Source organism: Pomacea canaliculata, linkage group LG1, assembly GCF_003073045.1.
Source record: "Pomacea canaliculata isolate SZHN2017 linkage group LG1, ASM307304v1, whole genome shotgun sequence".
Lineage (NCBI taxonomy): Eukaryota > Metazoa > Mollusca > Gastropoda > Architaenioglossa > Ampullariidae > Pomacea > Pomacea canaliculata.
Genome location: NC_037590.1, coordinates 24865925 through 24891092, shown reverse-complemented (window position 1 = coordinate 24891092; position 25168 = coordinate 24865925). Strand labels below are relative to the sequence as shown.

General features: G+C 44.7%; 1 protein-coding gene across 1 annotated transcript; it reads left to right on the top strand.

Annotated features, from left to right (window-relative positions):
• The first annotated feature begins 309 nt into the window (after window positions 1-309).
• LOC112556525 lies at window positions 310-25131 on the top strand. Its single transcript, XM_025225611.1, has 5 exons — window positions 310-515; window positions 13029-13199; window positions 13350-13535; window positions 19260-19327; window positions 23797-25131. Exons 1-5 carry the CDS (start codon window positions 444-446, stop codon window positions 24071-24073), a joined length of 774 nt encoding a protein of 257 aa, XP_025081396.1. The 5' UTR covers window positions 310-443; the 3' UTR covers window positions 24074-25131.
• Window positions 25132-25168: the final 37 nt, after the last annotated feature.

Genomic DNA, 25168 nt, shown 5'->3' with positions numbered 1-25168 from the left:
ACAAGCTGCACCAATTCTACACAGTTAAGAAAAATCAGCCCGCAGGTTTGTCGCGTGGTTGACTGAATCCTTGCTGTCACTGCCTGTCAGCAGCTTAATCACAGCAGCATCTAGATGACTGAGGGTGGGAGTAGGGTGGGTAGTGCACTTCCTCACCCCTCCCCACCCCACCCCAACCTCCTCCGCCGCATTTCCTCGGGACGTCGTGACACGAGGGTGAGCGTGCTGCGTCGTGCCACCAGCCTCTGCGGCGGAGTGTGGCCACCCACCGCGCAGGCGCAGTCATCGAGCGGCGCGCTGGCACCACCACCACCACCAGTCACACCGCGACCACCACAGCTGCAAAGTTGTCGCTTTTGGTGATGGTGCTTGGATGGTTATGAAAGGTACGCCGTGGGTTGTGACAAGGCTGCTGCTGCTGCTGCTGCTGCAAGGCTGTTTACATGCCACCTCACAGTGCGACGTGTTTACTGCAGCGGCAAAGTCGCTTTCGTGATGTCCAGAGCATGAGCATGGTAACGGAAAAATCTTTCTCTCTCTCTGTACTGATGTTGAGCCATTGTCAGAGAATGTTGAATTTCTTGTGCCTGTAGTAAAAATGTGTGTGTGTGTTCCCGCGTCTACCACAGCACTGCGGGTCTGTATAGAACTCTGGGGTCTGTATAGAACTCTGGGGTCTGTATAGAACTCTGGGGTCTGTATAGAACTCTGGGGTCTGTATAGAGCTCTGGGGTCTGTATAGAACTCTGGGGTCTGTATAGAACTCTGGGGTCTGTATAGAGCTCTGGGGTCTGTATAGAACTCTGGGGTCTCTAGAGAACACCGGGGTCTGCTCTCTGCAGAACTCCAGGGTGCACTAGGTGTAGTCAACTGACATTTGTGTCCACACCGCAGCAGATCCAGACCTGCGGGATAAAGTCAAACCTACCTGCATGCAGTCCTCCTGTGAAACTGTTTATTTCTGTTTGTTAATACAGCTTGCACCTTTGCGCTGATCGTTGATGTTTAGCCGTTAATAGAACCGTTAGATTGCAACTTTGGAGCAGATCTGGGTGATGGGTGGCATGAGATCGTAAAAATCCGTCAGTGGAGTTAGTACATTTTCAAATAACATTTTCTAATTTTATTTACTGTCATAACGATCGAGCTTCGATTGTTAAAGGCACTTGGTGTAGCTAATGAAAGTACTGTGGATGAGAGAAACATTGCTGCCATCGAGAGCGATGTTACAATGGCGCGAGCAGTCTTCAGCCGATGGGGATCGAGGTCTCAACGGCTGCTAACAGGAGAAAGCAGGAACATGTGATGCACGCTAGCTAAGTGCTACGTCACATGTTAGCGGCATGTCATAGGTTAGCTTAGCGGTGTCACGTGTTAGCAAGGCTGTGTTCGCAGTTTGATAGCAAACAGTAAGATGAGTTTTCATTCCTTCTTAAAACGCCAGGAGACGGGTTTCCAGGAGTTTGTCATAGCTATGTATGTGTGTCTGCGAGAAAGATTTGGGACTCGGAATTTAGGAATGCATAAGTCTCACTTTCTCGCAAAGTCTCGCGCATTCTATTCCTGTTTGAAACTATGTCTTGCCTGTCTGTAAATCTGTCCAGTAGTTTGTCTATAAATCGGTCCAGTAGTCTGTCTGCCTCGTTCATTTACCCTTACTGCTATAGTTTGAAGAGTGGGCTAGGGAAGGACGGACGTCCAGTGGGAATACAGGGAGCAGAAGAAGGCACAAACAGAGATGTGAGGCCAGTAAACAGGTGAAAGATACGGGGCTGTTCACGAGCTTTTTTGTCAAATGGCTGTGGACAGGTGTCATGGATCAGCAGTCAGGAAGCTGGTGACACAAAGCGTTGTTCTCACTTCAGTAGACAACTATCATTTACACGGTAGACAACGGTCAATTTGCATGGGAGACAACAGTCATTTGTAGGGCAGGTACATGCGCTAGCGAGAGAGAGACAATAACGGCCTCTGCGGCACTGGTTGCAAAGACAGTAAGGAGCAGACTGATGTCTGCTCACCTCCGGTCGTTCTGACGAGAACACTGCCATGGGGTGAGTGCAGCATCATGCTACATCCTGACCTCACCAGGTCATCGACGGCGCGCAATCCAGCGTGCAGAAATATTTAGAGCATGATTACATGCTGAGGTCAGAGAATGGCGAACTCACCCACTGGTCGCATGTGATTACTTGTATGAAAATATGACGGGGAAAATAATGACCGATAAACTTCAGAAAACAGGGCCGCATTTACTGTATTAATAGATATACGAGGCGACTGTTTTTGTATGGAAAGTTAAGGGAATACTTTTATCGAAGATTGAATGTTGTAATTCTCTTTTGGATGGCACTCCCAAGTATCTTCTTGACAGACTTCAAGGGATCCAGAATAATGTTGCTCTCATCATCTGCAGACCATCTAGATATGAACATTCGCTCTCTTCAATGGCTGCCAGTCGCGGATGGTACAGCCTACAAACTTTCTGTTTTTACTTACTCCACTTTTTCTGGCACTGGTCCTCAGTACCTCTCCGAACTGACTCTTATCTAAACGCCCGTGCGACTTCTTTGCTCATCTTCTGACACTTCTTTGAGCCCCACTAGCTAAGACAAAGACACACTGACGGAAATCTTTTTCCTCCCAAACCCCATCTACTTGGAACATTACCTGTCAGCCTTCGTCGCTCTGGATTCTCCTACCGCCTTTATGTCTAAATTTAAGAACATTCTTTTCAGAACAGTAACTTCACTGTGACCCTGTCGTGACATGGGAATAGCGTGTGTCTGTAAGTCACTTCATGTACTAGTGTATGTTGCATGGGTGTTAGTGATTTAGTCTGTATATCATTTTTGCAAAGTGCTGTGAGCAAATCATCGGAAAAGCGCGATATAAATCTTTATTATTATTAAAGCTGGTGCGAAAGGACCATAGCTTTGCGTTTAAAAGGCGACTGAAGGTGGCCAAGCGCACATCATTGATGACTTGACATCGGGTGGGGAAGACCTGACTAGGACTTGGATTCGCCCAAGTCTGAGGAAGGAAGTGTTTGCCATTTGCCATTATTAAATGAAAGGCGAAAGAAGGTCAGCGAAGTAATAGGGGGGGAGCTGTAGGTGGGAGGCGGAGGGGAAAACTGCCGATAACATGGCAGCCGCCTGCAGTGGCTGACGGAAGCTAACGCAAGCTGTAGTCAATCTTAACTTGATCCTTTGCTCATCCCTCGCTGCCAGCCTTCCCTCCCGTCACCCCACTCCCTCCAGTGACCCCCATCCCCGCCGTCTCGCATTGACCATGGCCAAAATGGCCAGCCAGCATGCTTGTCCCTGGTGCCTGTCAGACTCGGTCCACCCCGTGACACGAGAGATCAATGGCGACCACCAAGGTGTTTAAACAGCGGCTGGACCCAGCTCACGGCCTCGTACATCTTTGTACAACAAACGACGACGACGACGACGACGATGATGACGATGACGTAGGCCTGGCCCGGGCAGCTGGCTCATCCCCGGAAGTGACTCATGTCGTGACGCACACGTGAGGTCGCTGGTGTGCTTCCCTCCCGGCTCTTCCGCGCGCTGCTTCAGCCGCTTGTCCAGGTTCTTTCTGTCAGCATGCTGAAGAAATGGCAGTTGTACAAAAATCAATTCTATTTTTGCTGTTGAAAATGTTCATATTTTATTATCCACAAAAGCTTTTTGTATAAATAAGTGGAAGTTTCTTTAGCAAACTGCATCCTTCCTAATCAATACAGCAGATGGGTGAGTCCATCAAAGATCAAACCAGTGTAACAGTCCACAAGATTCAACGAGAGGAAAAAAATCTGATGTATTCATATAATAACTCAATAACAATAAATATGGACTCAATCACTGGAAGAATGTACTTGCCTAATTACTCGCTAACAATGTATAGGACAGAGAAAAAAAGCACTGTGGCTACATCGCTTCTTTATGACAAGAGTAAAAGGATACGAACAATACTTATAATATATATAAATATTATTTTACTCTACCGTAAAAATTCAATGTAACACTGCATAGTACTCCATCAGAAAATAAATCGATGTAACAGGTACAGTACTCCATCAGAGGAAAAAAATCGTCTAATTTATGTCAGGACATTATATAACAATTTGTCGCTGGCTACAGTAATATATTTATTTCATTGGAACGTTGATTTTCAAGAGATACAGGAAACACTTTATGAAGATTTGTTACAAAGAACACGCACAATGTTATGCACAGATATAGGATTGTGAGTAGCTATTAGTGGTAACTTAATATTTCTGATAAAGATAAATTATAATAATTAAATAGTGGTATAAGTGGCTTGTGTGACATTACTAACGCATTTTGGGAATAATGAGTTTATTTCATTTACTCCGCCCTTTTTCAGGATACACGCGGCTCGTATTGACGCGGTTTAGTGGCATACATATACATGTAACAACAATTTTCAGAATCACCATCATATTCACTTGGTCATCATAATTATTATGCATGTCTTTATTATTGGGTGCGAGTATTTTGACCATAGAACAATACTAGAAAATTTCGCAGTACTGCACAGTACTTACATAACTGTAAGGGGCTTACAAAAACATTTGATTCACACGACTCATTAAGTTTCGATATTAGTTTGTGCTGATGACAAGAAACTATAGCATGTCTCTAGCTGTATAGCTGACTCCTGGCAATGAACTCTTATTCAGTTTCGAGTTTTAGAGTATTAACGATAAAATATTTAGCAGACTGTTGTAGACACTGTCAGGTGAGTCTAATCCTTTAACAACTAACATTAGCGAGACATGTAGACTATTTACAACTAGCGTTTCTCGTTTTTGTGTCCATCACGGCTTTCAGCACACAAGTCTAGCCCGCTGGAAAACTGCCTAATGTTCATGTTTCCTTCAGGATTGTTTTTATATACATACTTCCAGCTCAAAACAGAGTCTGGTAAGTAAGGGAGATGGCTGTCCAAAGCACCTGGAGCAATCTTGCCTGATGTACACGACTGATAGCGCGTATTACAGCAGTAATCGGGGACTGGGGACTGGGGACTGGGGACGAGGACTAGAAAATCCTGGTCCACAATTTCTCCACTTTTAATCAGAACTAAGAAAATGGCTTTGACCACGATTGGCGGCAGGAAAATGTCCCCATTTGTTCCGGAAAAGTTCACTTCACGCAGCCATGAAGCCTGATCTACGAGTATACATATATATATATCGCTGAGAGCGGCTGTTGAAAAAGAGGTCACACCAGTTTGTTCGTCTGGTTCGCACATATCATCGGGTGTCCGGAAGTGTAGAAGAGAAGCTTGCCTCATATTCATTCATTCCTCACCGCAAAGAAGGCGTTGTCATATTCTATGATATGTATTCTGTATATAATTCAGAACATGCGATTCAGGTACAGCGATACTGATATGAGGCTTCATCATCAAATCGAATTTTATAACTCTCTCTCTCTCTTCTGTGCGCGCGCACGCACACACAAAAACACGTGTGCCTTTCTTTTTGTGTCTGTGTGACAGAGAGACAAAATAAGAAAGAAAGACTCTTTGATTAATCGATCACTCGATTACATTAATTCGTTGACTGACGAGCGAATTAAATCATTGACTGGTGGAGCCCTACTGGGCTTTGGCATGCGAGGTGCGGGGAAAAAACTGACCTGGTGTGCTTAGGCACCTAAATCATTGATCCGCCATTCGTTTTTGTCTTCTCTCCATCCCCATCCCAGTCTCCCTGCAGTCCCCCTCCCTCTCTGTCTTGTGTGTGTTGTGCCTCCCTAAGACTGCTGGTGAGAGGTAGACTTTTGTATGAGCACACATGCACGTGTGAGCACAGAAACGTACTTGCAAGCTTACTCATGAGTCAGATATAGTCAAACACTTATTAGTCTCTTGGGAAATCCTGATGTCACGAATTGATCACTCATGTACAATGGGACAATTTGGAGTGAAAGGAAGTATAAACTGGGATGTTGCCCAAGACTCTCTCAGTCCTCCATTCTCTCTCTCCAACTGTATCGTTCACTCCTGCCCCTCCCACTCTCTCACTGTACATGTATCTTTCTTGCCCCCCACCTTCTGCTGCCTCCCTCTCCAGGTCTTTCGGCCTCACAGGACACGCTCTCAAATCATGATATTGAAGTTGTTCCAGGGGGATATCCTCTCTGGTTGTCTGGCTGAAAGATGTGTCATATTTTTTTCTACGTGTCATTGTGTCATGTGAAGTTAGCGGTAACAACTTAAAATGCACAGAATAAAGATAAAAAATGAACACGCTCCAGAACAACGTGCACGTGCCAAACATATTCTGTGACCTTTGATTACCAAAGCGAATATTTCTGCCAAAGTTGATGGAGATTTGACAAACGGTGTCTTTGATCAATGGTTTTGCCGCACACACACAAACACACAAACACAGAGTGCCACATTCTGCTTTATTTATGATATCTGGCCTTCCCCAGACTGTGGATCTGTTATCTGTGAAAGCCGCCAGCAAGAGAAGCACTTGTCACTGGTTGTTGCAGCTGAACTCAACCTTTTGCCGCGGGTCAGGGGTCAAAAATTAATGGCATCAGCTGCGGCGGGTTGCGATGGTGGAGACGATGGTGAGGATAGCACTACGGACACCGAGGTTGTCGTTGTCGTCACGAGTCACTGTCTATTTCACGCCAAGAATGGAGTTGAACTCACGCAGGGTCCTCGTGACACAACAACCAAATGCACGAAAATGTAAATGACAAAAGAATGCAGAAAAAGCTAAATATTGAGCAGAACAGAATTCGGTTTCTTTATAAAGAAATGAAATTTTTGCAGAAGTTCTAAGCTGCTACATCCTGCATTGTGTATGCATTTTTATACATCCATGGAATGTTGTCGTGGTGAGTTTAAGGGTCTAAATTATCAATTAATAACTCCGGCTGCTCACAAATTGTGAGGAGCTACGAGGCATGAATTCCTCTCTTACCAAAGCTGCCGAGGGTTGAGTGGTTAGAGCAAAGACACTCAAGTTGTAGTTAGCATCTTTGGTTGGAGCTGCTGGCAAGACGAGAGCGCTCAGGCGATGTGTTTGTAGCCCCAGCTGCACGAGCAACTGCACGTGCCTGGAGGGTTGACACTTGTCGGCACTTGCAAGTACATCAGGTGCACCACACGGCAAAATATGCAACACTTGACAGACTTCTGTTCTCTCCATGATTGTAGTTGAGAGCAGACCTCAAAGCTGACTACAGTACGAGGCTTTTAAACAAAATTCAGTATAAAATAGTAATAAACCTCGGTGCTTTGTGTCATATACTTTTCATTCTAATGCAACACATCTTGAAAAGGAGCCACACAAGTTGTTGGAGTATTTTGCTTCAGATCTGCTTCTCCCCGTGATGTTGGTGGTGGGTAGGAGGGGAACAGCCGTTGGGAGGCTCAGCTTTCTCCGAGCCACTCATGTCAAACCGCTTGTACACACCTCGACAAGTGGAGTCAGCACTCACCACCACACCAGCGATTTCTCACCAGCTCGCGCCATCTTTATCATCTATTTACATCTATTTACTCGCCTTCCTCAGTGCTTCAGGGCTAAGATTCTTTCCTGCCTTTAAAGTGTTTGAAATGACTAGAGGAATGTCTCTCTACCGCACTTTGAAATCAGCGATTGAGCAGATGTAAATCGAAGCAGACGACAGTTCAATGAATTGAGACTAAAGGTAAAACTTGTGTAACGAATCAGAATAAATTTAATTAGCTCTACCAAGTCCTTAATAAACATATAAAGAGATTTGATAGTGATATTTTATGGGCTGATTTGTTTTTGGGGGATGTTAGGAGGGCTTGACGATCGGTTCTGTGACTGTAATGTTTAGCATGAATCTGACTGGAGGATACGGAGGAGGGCGTGGAGTTTTGTAGTACACGTAGCAGAAACACAGAAAGTAAACCTCGATTAAAAAATAAACCTCGATTTTCTGAGCTAGTAATGGGCAGCTGTCGTTCTGATTTCGAAAAACCCGGATAATGGATGTCGTCTGTCTTGTCCGTGGTGTCGCTCAGTGCGGTTTGACTGGCCGTGGACCGCCTCGAGCAGAACGCTGGCTGTGGGCTTCAACGTGTGTTGAGGCGTTAACGACAGACACCTTTTCTTTGAAAAAATAACTGTCAAAATGTGTGTGTGTGTGTGTGTGTGTGTGTGTGTGTGTGTGTGTGTGTGTGTGTGTGTGTGTGTGTGTGTGTGTGTGTGTGTGTGTGTGTGAGTGCTTTGATGCATATGAGTGAGACAAGAAGAGAGAGAGAGTGGGGGAAGGAACGAAGAAACGAGGGTCCAGAATTCCCAGAAAGTAAACCGATGCCATTGAAATAAAACCGGTTCGAGCACTTGAAGAAGAATAGCATTTAAAGGAAACAGACACAAGAATGCTTCTAGGTGAAAGTAAATCAAAGCCAAGATGACAAGGAAAAAGACTCCATAAAAATCTATGATACACAGTTTGTTGTTTTTGTATCACTTAGAACAATATAATAACAAACACGAAGTACAAACCAACATCACACAGTGGCTAGTGGAGGACTTCCCGTGGTTTTCACTCGGACTCGCCTGTGATTTTTTCTGATTAAACCTGCTTCACACATCGATTGGGAGGAGCTCAGAAAGTTCTATTACAGTTTGGCTGTTTGCTCGTCTGCAAGACTGGTTTTTCCATAAAATCCAGCTATTGCTTTTTTTCTTATTGTAATAAAGAGACTTGGAACACAACATTGCATTTATTTCTCTTTGGCTTTTTTTATTTTAGGTTGAGAGAATATTAATTTCCTATGATTGCTGCTGTGAATAGCTCTGCTGGACAAGCCCGTGGTTGCTTTAAGTAGCATTTACACGCCCAAACACAAACACAAACACAAACACAAACACAAACACAAGTCAGTTCACAACATGCATCACGTGCAGACTTTGTTTTCCTAACGGGTAGCCAGGGTGTGGGTCAGAAAGATACCGGGAGCCGCCATTGGATGTTTGTGGGTACAGTAGGAGGATGGTAATGGTTCGTATAATTAGTCGCAAAAGGAAGTAATAACCACATATTGAACTAAGCAGCAAAGCAGATGCCCTGTGTGTAGCGACATGATGGTTCTACCTGGCGTCTGTAGCGACACCTGAGTCTGCGAGTTCTAGACAGCAACTGAGTTACAAGCCTCGTTTGGCTTTAGTCAGCCGAGTTCAATGATTTTCAGAAACCGCACGGCCATCAGTTGCCTGTAGCCAACCTGTAGTCAACCTGTAGTCAACCTGTAGTCAGTGTGTTTGTAACCCTGTAGCTGCTGCTTGTCGAAGAATGAACTTCACTCGGACATCAAACGCTCTGATCAGCGACAATGACCGACGGTTATTATCCATTTCAAACTAAACATTACCACTGATTGTAATAAACATTACCATTAATTGTAATTCACTGTTGTGTGAAATATAATCAAGGAGACCATCAGCTACCACTACAAACTACACATCACTATGCAATCAAGCTAACGCCACTGACTGTAGTTTATTGTTGTGTAAAACAAAGCATCACCAACAGTTTCCACCCGCCCATTACAAACTAAATCTTACTGTTGAGAGTAATTTAGTGTATGAACAATTGTTTCTTCATCATCGGAATCATACAAACGTTCTCCACCGAGTAAACATCAGGAGCCACAAACTGTGGTCAGTGCTGTAGTCAGTTCACCTGCTGTAGTCAGTTCACCTGCCATTCACCGACAACAGCCGGGTTCCGAGCCACCCGTGAAAGGCCCCTGACAGACGACCCTTGGACGATGTACCCCGCAGTCTGTTTGTTGTACCCGATGCAGGCATCACTTCTTGCAAGAGCTCCTTCTGTTCTGCGTGGAAACCGTTGAGGGATGGTGTGAGTGTGTGAGAGGAAGAGAGAGAGAGGCTTGCCGGAGCTAACGAAGCTTTCACACGTTTGAAGCGGTGAATAAGCAGTCTGCTGTTTGCTGTTCACTCGCTGCGCAGCGGAGCAGACGGACAAAGAGCACACAGCCTGCAAAAGTCTGCTAACAATCGTCTGGTTGCCGAGCAACAATTTGAGAAGTTGCTGTCCCACCCCGCGGTACACAGCAGCAGGAGGCACCCGGCCGCTCCACGTGCTGCACGACCCCGGATGAGCAGACAGACGTTGTTGACGTGGTAAACAAGGAACACGGAGGTGTTGTGGAGGTGGGGTGGGGCTAGTTTGGTGGGCAGACAAGAGAGATGTAAGGGCATGAGGTTGCGAAGGCTGCAGGACAGAGTTAGGGGTGGAATATGTGCTGCTGCACAAAACTTGTCGAAATAGTGTTTGTGTGGCCATGCTCACGGTCACACAGCAAACAAGAGAAAAATGTCCAGTATGTGAGATTTTAGTACTGGTTACGAGAAGCTGTGTTTTGTTGTCATTAGAAATATATCATCTCAATTAAGGTTTGGGACAACAAAATAAAAAGTCATTAGTTTAATGATGCTAGCAGTCAGTGACTGAGCAGAATTGTAATGCTACGATGGAAGTTATATTTTGCAGGGTGTTACTTTATCGTAAATCAGTCTTTTGGACAGTAAATACTTTGGTTTGAACATCTTAAAAAAGAACATATTGTATCCAAATTTTCGCCACAGTTGAAGTGGAACTTAAGGCAGTAGAGACTTTTAGCACGTGATCTTAATCCTACTAGAGCATTTCTTATGTGCAAGGCACGATTATGTATTGTAGCAGGTTTGAGCAGACCCTGAACAGAAATTTTCTTGTTGGAAAAATCGTCCAGTCTCAGCTTGAATTCTTTTAGCAACAACATAAAATTGTCAACATTTTGGTTTTCGTTAAGAAAAAAGAAAAAACCACAACAACAAAAAAAAGCAAAAAAAAAAAAAACCAACCCAAAAACAACAACAAAAAACAACAAAAAACAAAAACAACAACAAACGGTCACGTAATATTGTTTTCCTGGTGCAAATGAAGAAACATAAGCTTCTCTTGCTAAGCGATCTTGTGGCAGCTGTAATAGCTCGTCATTACACAATACAGCGGTAATAGCTATCATTACATAATACAGCTGCAATAACTTGTTATCACACAGTACAGTGGTAATAGCTATTATTACACAATAAGCCTTAGAATTAATGTACAAAGCATAGCGTTGGTACAGGGGAGAGTGAGAGAGAAGAAGAGTTCTGAGGATGAATGTGTCACTGGCAAGACTGAGGCAATCGATATCAACCTTCACAGGCCAGTGAAGTGTTGAGTTTTATTTGACTAGTTCATTGAATTACCCGATTCCTTAGCACAGTAATCGATACAGGCCAGGAGGTTTAGCAAGTACAGCTAAATTATTACATATCGGACATGTGGATGACTGCAGTAACAGTGATTTAACATGGTGTGCTAGGTGGGCAAGGTGTGTAAGGTGTGCAAGGTGTGCAAGGTGTGCAAGGTGTGCAAGGTGTGTAAGGTGTGCAAGGTGTGCAAGGTGTGCTAGGTGTGCAAGGTGTGCAAGGTGTGCCAACGGTTTGGCATCAGACGAAAAGTGAAGTCAGGAGGGAACACTGACCAATTATAAAGTGGGAGGACAATGGACAAAGCATGAAGAACTCCTGCATACAAGTCACACATCCTCACGCATGTAGACCGATGTGCATGCTCACAGACACAGCAGTGACTGCTGGGAGCATGGAGACGTGGTCACGTGTTTAGTCGGTGCAGACCTCACTGAGGAGGCTGTTGTTGATGGCTGTGTTGTGTGAGGAGTGTCCAGTGACAGCCAGCAATGGAGGCTGAGCATTGACAACTGAAAGTAGGGATGCAGGTAAAACTTGCATCACAGTCGGTCAGCTTACAATAGGCGAGATTTTATAAACAGACCGCTGGGGACCAGTCCCTGGTGTGCCGGGAACACAATGGGTCATTTCGTAACGAGCCTCCAGCACCAAGAGCTTACAAAAGGATTTTCATTACAATAGTAGCGCTGGTAGAGCAGCTCGAGAACACAGTTAATACAGCAATCAGTTGAGATCTCTCGTGGGAGAGGTAATCATTTCAAAACAAACGGTCCGCCAGCAGGAAGCGGCGCATTCATTCATTCACCTCTTGACTAGTGACAGATGACAGACGACAGACGATGATGCTGGTCCTCCGGTATTGGTCGTCATGGGAGAAAAACTTGATGGATGTAGATGTAACCGTCGAAAACACTCGCCAGTTAGGCCGTCTTGGGCGGTGGTGAGCAGATCCTGCATGGAAAGACTATCCAATCCCTTACCTTAGCAAGCCATCTGGCAGTTTAGGACACTGCTGTTTCATTTATTTGGAAGGGATATGGCTAGTGATTAGATTATGTCCGTTCTTTGGGTCATTCTTTGCGTTTCCAGATTCTTTGGCACACAGCAGTAAGGGCTTGTGTTGTGGTGACCTGTTTTCGTGAAGGTCTTTAGTAGCTGGTAGGCCATTTTGCTGTCACCAAGTGCCATTCCCTCCTATGTGGTCCGGCATAAGTCCTCGGTCCTGTTCTCCAGGGTCCTGATCTCCTTCCTGAGGTCACTCACTCCTTGTCGTTGGAAACTGCTTCGGCGTTGCTTTTCCTTTGTTCAGGGTCCTCCTTTATACGCATTTGAACAAATAAGTATCGCACACAGGATTTTCCATTCGCATTTTTCAAAAGGGAGTTTGTATTATCATACAGACGGAAACAGCGATGAATTATTTGCACACATACTATAACATGAGAAACTGGTCCCAAAAATATAAAATAATTTAAAGCAGGAAAAAAATGCAATTTGATAAATATGTTAGGAAAATCTATTGTGGTGTAAAAGGAAACATGAAAAACAGAATTGCTCTGCTGACTTTGACTCCTACATCGTGTGTCAGTCTCAGCTGGACAGGTGGAGTGTAGCGACTAAATGCCATAGCAACGAAGAACGGTCTGGAATTATGAAATGTTTTAGAAGTCTGTATATTAAGATGACACCCCTTAAATTCACTTTTCCTGTTCGTGTGCAGGGGGCGCTAAGAATGCAAACAGTGATCACGTGGCGGAGGCCCATGGAGACCAGCCTTTACGCGCCATCAGGGAACCCGTGCACCTATCTCCTTGGCAACGCACTGTGCTACATCATCTCCGGCATGATGCTTCTGGTAGTCGGCGTCATCATCACCTCTCTTACATTTCAGGTAATATTGCGCTAAGAGAGAGAGAGTGTGGCAGTGTCTATTGTATGGTCTCTGTGTGTGAGAGACAGAGAGAGAGACAGTGAGAGAGAGAGAGTGTGGCCCTGTCTACTGTACATCTCTGTGTTGCACGCTGCCTGCCCCTGTCACCAGAACCTGGAGGCCTACAAGGACGAGAACAAGGAGCGGTACGCGGGTCCGGTGCTGATTGGTGCCGGGGTGCTGGTGCTGGCGCGGGGTGCATTCAGCAGACTGCGCCCCCAACGAGCCCCCTCCGGGCGCCGCCGCTCCTTCCTGCAGAGATACGTGCGCGAGGTGTACAACCGTCCAATACTTGCCGTGAGTACCGCGCCATCATTTCTAACCTCGTTAAATAAGTCATCGACAAGCTGTCAGACGGCTGACCGCACGCACCTTCCCTTCATCAAAGCGACCTTTATACACTCTCTGTCCTAGTGTCTTCATGTCTTCATGGAATCGCGTACATAGGGAGCAAACACAATACAGAGAATTTTATGAGACCAGAAATGAACTCAAGACAAAAAACTTACACATGAAGGAAATGAACGTATATGAAATGAACTTGACAGAACGTGGGAGGAACACAAGACAAGACAAGCACAAACTTGGGATGAACGCATGACATGACATGACATAAGACAGGAAGCGAAGGAATTAAAGCAGGAAAAGAGCACGTGACAGGGAATGGACAAAAGACAGACAATAAAGATGACAGAAAAATCAATATATATAATAGTATGTGGTCGTCCTTAAAGACACGTAAACGTGAATCTCACAGTGACCCTTCTCCATTCAGACCTGCCGGACGAAATCACGAACAAAGTCGTCTTCATCTTCTTCTTCTTCTTCTTTTTCTTTTTGTTCCTCTTGCAAACCTACAGCTTTATGGTTCCTCTAGAATATCGAGAAATCAAAACATTTTTTGTAAGTTTGAGAAAAAAACTTAGCTTGAGCGAGAGGATGGAGAAAACAAGGGAGAAGAGAGATACTGCGAAAGATGTTTCATCATGATAAGACTGACAGCAAAAATAATCTCAGCCTCGTCTTCTTGGTTGGAACACGCAGTCACAACAGCGAGCGAGGAGCGGAGAGAGAGAGAGCATCAGCATCCTCAAACATGCCCTTGCTTTGTCTCCCTCAGCAGGAAAAGTAGAGGTGAATGAAAATCGAAGGTTTGACCATGTGGCAAGAATGGAATGTACATCTTGTCTCTCAAGCAGCCCAGCAGCAGGAGGCTGGAGCCTCGTTCAAAAGACGGCGTGGGAAGACGACATCTGGGATGTGAGGGATTGTCATTGTGGTTCTAGTGTCGCCTCCTCCCCCTGCAGCTTTCACAGGCTGAGGAGGACAGCTGTCCCCCCACTGTGTTTGCCGGGACGTGAAGGATGACAATTAATTAATTAATTAATCAATCAATCAATCAATCAAGCCATCCATCAATCCATCAATCCTTGAATTGTGCATACCTGGATTTATTCGTACATATATATTGTGTATTCATATGTATGTTCTTATGATGTATTCATCATAGATGTACGTATGCATTTATTACGCATATTCACCACTGCCGGCCCACTTTGCTGCATTATTTTTCTTGCACTCACCAACCACTTGCTGTCCGTGTTTTCTGCAATACTGCTTCACCGACTAGTTTGAGTGCCTTGAGTCGTTAGAGATGACCCTAACATCGCACGAGGTGCACTTAGCCTGCTGACAGTCGGGCTGTTGCCGCCAGTTACACAGGACCTGTCACGAGCTTCGGATCTGTGTGTATGAGGTCACGAACCATGTATCTAAGGTTACCGTCCATGTTACTTTGATCAAGAGCAGTGTACATGAGGTCAAGAGCAGTGTACATGAGGTCAAGAGCAGTGTACATGAGGTCAAGAACAGTGTATGTGAAGTCAAGAGAGTATCCATGAGGTCATAGTGACGATTCAGCTCTTTTTGCTTTTTCTCGAACCCAGTAGTCGTCAGCTCTCCTCCACTGTTCTTCTGCTAACAGTTGCCTTCGCTGTCCCCACAGCCAGAAACAAATTGTGATCACTGCGGTCCACCACAGGGTCCATTCAGTCCCAACATTCCACGCAGACTGCCAATGGAAGCAAAATGCTGCCAGAGTTCAACAAATTGCCACTTTCTGTGCTAAGGTTCAAAGGTAATCCTCTGCACCCTGAGGATGATTGTTGGGAGGGGCCATAAGCTGTCCACAGGCAGAGGGACAGGTCGAGATAAAACATTTGACTCGCCCCACTCTTTAGTTCAGCTTTCACTCTGGACTCATTGACATCGCTCCGGGCTGTAGCCAGCAAAGCTGACTGATTAGAAAATCCCTTCACAACAGGGCATTGATCTTAGAGGTCTAGCGGCATGCTGTTTGGTTTTTTTCCAGGATCTTAGAACTCATAACACCAGCCACTCCTGGCTCTGTCTCCAGCCAAGAAAAGAAGTCACGTGTTGTGTAAGGTGAAGCGAGTGACGTGCAGACATCCAGGTGCAAATAAATGAGCGCGTGCAGAGCTGTGTAACCACCCAGGATTTCATTGCTACACGTGGACAGGTTTCTGCCAGTGTTACATATTGCAACCACACACAGAAATCTTGAACTCACATGTCCACATTTCCACACATGGACCTGATAAACAGGATTTTATTTGTTGTAACTTGTACAGAAGTCTTTGCCAATCGCAGCCACACATGCGGACGGTGAAAAGGACATTTGTGTCTAGTCGGATGTTTTGTGTGTAGGGATGTTTGTTCTTGCTACTCTTTGCTGGCTCTTTGGTCGTAAAGCTCTTTGCTTTTCGTATTGATTGTGGAGACATTATTTTGTGTTATTTCTATCAACGTCAGTCCACGTGGCCAGCTGCTGTGTCTGTGTGCTTTTAAAGACTTTTTCGAAGACGAAGACTCAAATGTTCCGCAGGCTACTAAAATGTTTGAGAGAAAGTTCCTGATAAGTAGCGAAACTACCAAAACAGGTGAGAAGGTCAGAGGAGGAAAAAATCCATTTACAACGAGAAGAGAGAGAGAGAGATAATAATTATAGTGATAGTGAGTAAAGAGAGAGCGAGTGAGATAGAGAGGAAAACAGGGAGCTGCTCTTGATAATAACAACATAATTCTAAATAATCTTTCTTGGAAATTGAGCAAGAAGTTATTTCAGTGTGAGGTGGACTGTACCGCGAAGGAACACGTGGTGCTGTCTGTGACAGTGTGTAGCGGAGCGCGAGGAGTGTTTACAGACTCACTGGACATCATCAAGTGTTGGAGGTGGCCACCCAGTGGTTGTGAGGAGTCGGGCCATCGGGGGATGTCATGGCGCCACAGGCTGCCTACCGCTCGTGGTCCAAGTGAAAATGTCATCCTGTAAATATTAATTGAGTGGCTTGCCGTGCAAGCGAACTAACCACAATCGATTAGCAACTCTCATTGCAAAGTAGGATGCGGAGGCAAAACTGAGATGTGATTAATGTGGAGACAGGCAGCTGTACTTCAACACAGACTGACAGTTTTCTTCATGAGCTAATTGGCACATTTAGGGTCGTGAGTGCACTGGCCATTGTGTGCTAAAAGTAGACTGTCAGCTGTGCTAACAAGTAGAGTAACAGGGGTTAGCCAAGGGCTTTGACGTTCAGAACATCACCCACTCTTTGTGATGACATGGTCCATTGAATCACACCTTGCACACCGGGGTATGAGCCCTGCATTTCACAATCATGCTGGAAGAGTGTGTTGAAGCATGCACACAACAAGGCAGAGATTTCTTGTTCTGATTCAATGTTTAAGACGAAAATATCTTAGTCGAGATTGCCCCTAAAGGGTTTTCATGAAAAGACAGACTGTCGAATATAACTTTGTTTTATCAGATCGTGATGTGATACTTGTACACAAATCTTCTTTAGTTATGTATTTGACAATATGTGTTAGTCAGATTAAGAAGGCCCTAACACCAGTCCTGCTTTCGTGTCTTTGTGTCTTCATGTCTGTTGCTAAATTACTGGCACAGCAGCGTCCTCTGTGATGCAGACCTACTGCTGACTGAAGCCTCAGTAAAATGTTTTATTCCCAGACGGATTGTCTAAAACATTTTTCTTCGTTTGATAAATTGCTGTTGTCTGTGCCAATACTTTCAGTCCGGTGGCCTTAAAACATCCCTACAGCCGTACTTGGGCAATGTCCTTTGCGTCCAGCTCACAGGGACCTGGGTACTTGTCTACATCGAACTGAGTTTACAGTATGTGCTCTACTCGGTACACAACACTTAGTTCACTATGTGTTGTGCTGAGTACACCGCACACAGTTTACAATTTGTGTTGTACTAGTGTACACGGCCTTTAGTTGACACGATTTGTTGTGAAGGAGACGGTTGCTGTTCTACAAAAACAAATAAAAAAACAAAAACAAAACCAAACACGCCTAGTCCATGATATTTATTGTGCTTCCCATGCAAACCACTAAGTTCACAACATCAACTATACTCATCTACACAGGACTTGGATGACAGCACTTGTTGCGCAGGGCGCTGGTGATAGTCTGCACAGCGCTGACGTCACAATATTTGCTGTGCAGACATGGATAGCGGCTAATGGCTTCTGGCTCCGCCTGCAATTCCACGTAATGGCGGCGCAATTACAACTCGGCCAGCACTCGTGACAGCGTCACGCACACCTCATGTCGTCGCACTTACTTCTCTCGTCTGTCGCTTATCAACATCCCTCGTCTTTCATTCATCCCTCCCTTCCCCCACCGTCCGCACACTGTAGCAGTCGATACACTGGAAGTCGATACGCTGCAACAATCGATACACTGCAAGTCGATACGCTGCAACAATCGATACACTGCAAGTCGATACGCTGCAACAATCGATACACTGCAAGTCGATACGCTGCAACAATCGATACACTGCAAGCAGTCGATAGCAACAATCGATACACTGCAAGTCGATACACTGCAAGTCGATACACTGTAGCAGTCGATAGTAACAATCGATACACTGTAATGAGACTGCACGTCCTCTGCACTGACAGCCTGATTGAAGCTTGCTGTAATCCGAGGATGTATTCTATACTGCAGTGAGATCGTATTACCAGACTGATATTTCCTGTATTTTGTGGAGATAATGTACATTACTGCTAATGTTTCACATCACGAGCCCAATTCCCCAACCAACGAATTCTTAATAGCATTGTTTACAACCGGCGCACGCTGTGGTGAAATCCGATCTGAATAATAAAGCAGGAATATAGTAATACATCATACAGGAAAACTGCACCCAGCACTGCGAATTTCATTCAAAAGCCGAAGTAAACATTTACTGTACTCCTGTCATCTCCATCATCAATAATTATAATTATCAGTCTCCCTTTCACGACAGGCAATGTGTCCATGAGGAAGGGAGAGCAGATGCCCTTACGATCGCACCTACAACACTCGACATCTTTGTCATTTTTCTATCTGTTGTCTGTTCCTGGTGTTTGTTGTCTGTTCCTGGTGTTTGTTGTCTGTTCCTGGTGTCTGGTACTTCTTGTAACTCCCTGTAAGTCCTAGTTGCACCGTCTTTCAAAGTGATCCTCGTTCTCGTTCACGTTTCTTTTCTAAAATATTTCTCACAAAACATCACACTACCTCTCAACCGTCACATAAAACTAAACAAAAATAAAAAAGCAACAGACCCCGCAGTTATCCTTGGCAAAGTCTGCTCACATACACAGAAATGTCCATGTAGACAGCTGGAGAAACTCGGTTTGGAGGGCGCAAGATGATCACAAGAGCAAAGAATCACAAAGCAAACTGTGTCCGAGTGTGTGAGCTGTGCCTACAGGAACTGGACACACACCAGGATGGAACACACAGTGTTGTGACAGATTCCCATCCTCAGTCTAAGGCGAAAGCCTCCTCCTCTCCAGCAGTCAGTATAACGACACCTGTTAATGATTCACATTAGCATTATGTTTAATGACATCTGTTAAATGGCTATTATGGATTTGGAATAACATAAAAAAATACTCATGGCCAAATACTACTTTCTTTTCTTTGCAGTTTAGGAACAGCGCATCCCTGAGTCTGTGTGATATCCACATTTCTGGACTTCAAGACAGCAATTCCAGGTAAAGCATCAAGACTAGTAAAGTAACTGTTCCTATCTAGCAAATATTTCTTCTGGACACTCTCTTACATCCATTATTATTTTTGATTTTGCATTTCGTCTTTCTTTCCATGTTTTTCAACACGTACAAAAGCTTGCAGTCACCCTGTCAAGGTCTGTCATGTTGGTGTACATTCACACTCCGTGACCACAGTCACAGCTGTTCATGTCACTTGTAATGTATGACCACGATCACGTGGGCTGATGAGGACGAAATGGATGTAGACAGCTATGGATGATGATGCTAGCATGCTCCACGTGGCCTCTTCCTGTCCCTAGTAAGTCAGCAGTAAGTAGACGGACGAGTGTAATTACAGTCCAGGAATAGCTGGCAGTCGTCACACCAGGAGCACGTAACTCCCGTTCCCCTTGTGCCGCAGCCTTTTCTTACAGGATGTGGGAGGCTGGGCCCCAGACACCGACATCAGCAGCCGCTGACATACACCAGAGTTCTTTCCCTTCCACTCTCTCCCTTTAACTTTCTTTCTCTCTCGCCAATGTCTGTCTAATTACTCTTTTATTCCTAGTCTTACTACATCCCTCTCTCTGTATCTGTGTGCCTCTCTACCGTCTCTCAATGTCTCTCTAACAATCTTTCTTTCAATCACACCAGCACAGAAACACAGATACTTGGACTGCCCACTGTAGTCAGCAATATTCTGGAACTGAAGAGACCGTCACTAGAAGAGCTCTTGACTAACTCTGTAGTGCTCCTAAGCCTCCTCCTTTGGCAGGCGATCTTGAAAGCTCAGGTGACAGGCCCTTGCACATGACAGCAACAGGTCTGTACACTAGGCAGTGACAGGTGACTGCACATAGCAGTGACAGGTCATGGAGACTCTAAATGGGTTTCTATAAGCTGTGTTCACTCTAGGTTTGTTGCCTTAAAATAAAGGCAAATAGTTTGCTTTGTGAAGCTTAGCATTATGGGATTCCACACTTAGTTTGTATCAACCAAACATTTATCGTAAGACCGAGTGCATGAGTTATCGCGACTGGGGAAGATGAGCTCAGGGATCGCGGACTGTCCAACAGGCGGGTCCTGACCCCTGACCAGTTAATAGCTGGGAGGGCAGGACGCAAATATTATCTCAACAAACACCAGAGAGACAGTTGCACCCGTATCTAGTGAACACGACAGTTCATTCCACACTAAAGCTTCTGGTTCTATTTCATTATTTTTCTCTCCTCTCCCTCACACACACAGATGAGAGAGAGAAAGAGGGAGAGAAAGGAAGTGAAGAACATGACATAACCGCAGAGATTTTTACAGTTGGTGACCCTTCCCTGACGTACTCTCTATTTCTGTTCAAAAGCCTGGAACTATAATTATAGGATCTATAGATGTACTTATAGATGTACAAGGTCTGTATGACCCATTACGCAGCGATGTGTGAACCATTACACGGGGCTTACGGTCCATTACAGTATGAGCCATTACAGTGTGTTGTATGAGCCATTACGTAACAGCCATTACACAGTACTGTATGTATGACATTACACACTGTACCCTCCATTACACTGACTGTATGAGCATTACACAGTGTTGTACGCTCCATTACACAGTACTGTACCCTCCATTACACTGTGCTGTATGATGAATTGTCCTGCTGGCTGCTGCTGGCAGGCCATGCTGCACAATGTGCCAGTCGGGCTCGATTCCATCCATGAAACAGGTTTGGGAAAACATTTCGCTGACAGGCATCTTTTTGGCGCTAGTGGTTGAGTTATTAGACACCAGCTGACAGAGTCGATATACCGCACAACAACATGAAGTTGATCGCATTTCAAACAAGCAGTTTTAATCCTGCTAGCACCTCCTCACACCTTCCATTTCCACCATTATAGAGATAGGGCGAGAGAGGGGGCTAGGGCGAGCAGGAGGGGCGAGAGAAGGGGCGAGAGAGGGGCGAGGGCGAGCAAGGGGGTGGAGGGGCTAGGGCGAGCAGGGGGGCGAGAGAGGGGGTTATATTAAGAGCTCCAGTAATTAAGTCAAGCAACACGTCCTGGCAGGAAATCGATGGACGGCTGAGAACAAGGGGAGCACAGCGATGCACACACACGCTCTGAACATTTGAAAACTACCACACCACTTTGTGTCTGATCACTGATATTAATGTCAGTGTAACAATAGGCATGTCTGCTTTTAAATTGAGCGTTTGAGGACAGGCCTCTGTCATAATTAAAGTCTCCAATCTGTGGTTTTAAATTTTCGCAGTTATTGCTAACCGAACACACGGAATTGTAAATCAGCCACAATCTAACGAATAACTTTACATATCTACCAGCGTGAGCATAGTTTACCTGACACCGTCATGTTTTAGCTGCCATGTTTTCCTGGACAACGGTAATAAATGTCTTTCAAAATTGAAATAACACACTTAGAAATAATAAATTCAGTTTGCTGTTATGGGACTTTGGTTAAATTCATTTTGACACTCGCATTGTCATCAGCCACTTATTCTTGATGTAAAACAAAGTTTTTTTCTTGACAAAAATAATTTTTTTTTTTCAATTCAATTGATTCTTCATGAATTCTCCGTTCCGCATTCTATTTTGTGTGTTGTGTGTGTGGGAAGGGACTCGTGCAGTAATTTTTCATCTCTTATATGTGATCTTTAATTTTCAACTGCTTTCTTAGGTGTACAGAACTATCATCTGCCAGTTTACACACAATATTTTCTGGATGTGAAACAAAAAAATGCACTTGCAAAGTACGACCGATTCAATTCAAATGATAATTAAATCCCCAACTGAACAGTGATTTATTCTGTTACAGTTATTAACAAGTATATATATATACACCTTCTGCTTAATTTGATAACTCAGCTATCATTATTTACAGCCTTTTGTCTTTGGGGAAAACGATGTGAGGAAGCATTTACTAGTAACAAATATCTGAGGTGAGATGGTAGAGAACCTATTTGCTGGCCACTGAGATAACGCTTGAATTGTGTTGTTTATGGACTCGACAGAAATAAGTTGTCTTTCCCAACATCTCCACAACGTATACCAGAGAGAAAACGATCCCCCAAAACATTCCATGAAACTTCCATTAGCACCTGTTTTATGGAGACTGAGCAGACTAATAACTGGGTCTGTGAATGCGTCTGTTCCGGTGGAGGCCATCTTGCCGTTACCCAGTGCGCCATCTAGCGACAATGATGGCGTGTTTGCACAGTCGAAGATGTCACAGACGGACGCTTGAATTCATTTCCTCTCGCACAGACTGTAGTGGCTGTGAAATGGGAGCTCATTGATCACAGAAGTAATATCAAACATGCAACACTCTCACGGACCGGCGCACAGTCGCGGGTAGCCGGGTGGCGGCTGTCGTCTGCTGGCTGTCTGCTGGCTTCGCGGAGAGGCAATGGACGAAAGGTCACTGTCTGACCCCGCGATAGCCCGGCGTCACGGCCAAAGCTCGTCAAGCCAGTGGTCAGGGTTTGCTTCTCTCCATTTCCACCGGCCCCACGAAATGTGTCAGGGTATCAACATTGTGATAAACTGTTACTGCATGAACAAACGATACACTGTACTAACAAATGATATACTATTACTGTACGAAAAAGTGATATATTATTGATGTACAAACAAATGATATACTATTACTGTGTGAACAAGTGACACACTGTACTAACAAGTGATACAATGTTAATGTACGAACAAGCGATATGCTATTACTGTATATTTATATATAGTATTACTGTACTAACAAGTGATATACTACTGTATTACTCTACTAACAAATGATGTATTATTACTGTACTAACAAGTGTAATCCAAGCTGTTAATTTAGTTCACGCTGACTTAACTTTTTCGTAGCGATCGATCAGTCGACATTGAATATCTCCCTCTACAGGCCAAATTGTATTTCATAAATCAGCTGTGCCATCGCCTGTTAAGTTTTCTTTTAACTATATCATTATTCTGATTGCATCTCTTTCCTCTTTGAGAAATTGATTTTGCCTTTCTTCGTTCAGATTTAACCAGTCGTGTTTATTTACTTTTCTTTTTAGCGAGTCGTTTGGTCTGAGCAGCCAAATATAATTAAAGTCCTGTGGTAAGAAATATTCAAAGGAATTGATGTCACGCAACCAGAGGACGAGAGCAAATCTTTAGTTTTCTGGTTCGTTTCATTTTCTATTTTTTTTTCTGGTCTTGTCTGGACTTCTTGAACTTTACGAGAATAAAATTGTTTAGGGAACATTACTGATTCTTGGATTCATCAAGATTCCGAGACATTACACAAAGCACTTCAAAAATAAAATATAAATACAGTAAAGATAACAGCATACGACATAGTTTCTGTCAAATTAATTTCGCACATGTTTTGTGATATTTCTTTCATCCCACACCCAATCTTGGTCTCACGAGATTCTTTCTCTCTCAAGAGATTATCACAGTCTTGTGCAATTCTGTCGTTTACAGAAGCCGGCTGTACAGCGATGAGCCGCCATCTTATGACCAGGTGACAAGCGACAGCCAGGTCTGTGGTCCTTCCCCTCTCCAGGACACCCCGACTCCTACAGGCGTCAGCAGCGCCACCACGCTGCACAGATGTGCTGAAGGTACGGATAACATCGAGTACGTCAACGACGAGGACGATGTTTTCTACATCCGTGAAGGCGACGACGACCTTCAGCCGCCACCACACTATGAGGACTTCATGAGGGCGTCTGAATGTATACGGACCACACGCTTGTAGAGGAGACGGGTCGAATCCCTCTCGTCTCGTCTCTATAGTTACATGAACCTCTTGCTGAAACCGGCCTTCGTGTGTTCTCTTCCTGTATGATCGGATCGTCGTCTGCACACGTTTGTCAAATTTCAGTTGTATGTGGTGACCTGTGGCCGTCTCACAAAGATGTTCTCACTTTCACCATGTGTTCTCAGCAGAACACGTGACTACCAGTCTCTGCTCGAAGTGTTCTAACTTGCATGACAACATAAAATATATTGTTGAACAAGATGAAGATTGTACATTGTTTTGTACTGTATAACAGCATGTACAATTTTTTCAGCTGCACGCCATGTAGATCCTAGCTTCCACCTGTAAAGACGGCCACCATCCTACGTCCAGGCATTGGTTACCAATATTTGCAAGACTATAATTAATGGCCCCACTCATGAGTGAACAAAGTACAGATTCCACTTCGTACCTGCTGACGGCTTAACGACACAAAGATTCCACATCATCTGTTGAGGCTTGAAGTCATGTGGATCAACAGGCAGTTTCCAATGAAGGATATCGTGACTTTACTATGGAGAGCGTGCCGGAAGGTCGTGGCGCGCATGCGTGTAGCCACATCATCACAAACAACAGCAATGAGGACCCGACTGTCAGCTCACCTGCCTGCAGGTGTGTAAGTGTATCCTTGGCGCCTTATAGACCTGCCTTACAGCCATCACCACAAGTCTGTGAAACACTCCGGCAACAACAGCAGTTATCAGTCAGTCCAAGTGTACGGTTGTATATCATCAAAATATCCCCGAATACTTTGACAGAGGCACCTCCATAAGCAGCAGTAAATATCAGAGGTCAGAGGTCGTCCTGTGATGTGTTTTCAGCACGTGGCGAAACGCTCGTCTAAGACAGTACTTCAACAATGCGCGGATCACAAATGGCAGCAACGATGCAAAACGACTCGCCTTGGGCGTTAGGAATGCGTTGAACCGTGCCATGAGAGAGAGAGAGTGTGTGTGAGAGAGAGAGAGAGCGTGTGTGAGTCTGAGTGTGAGTGTGTGTATGAGAGAGAGAGAGAGCGCGAGTGTGTGTGAGAGAGAGCGCGTGTGTGTGTGA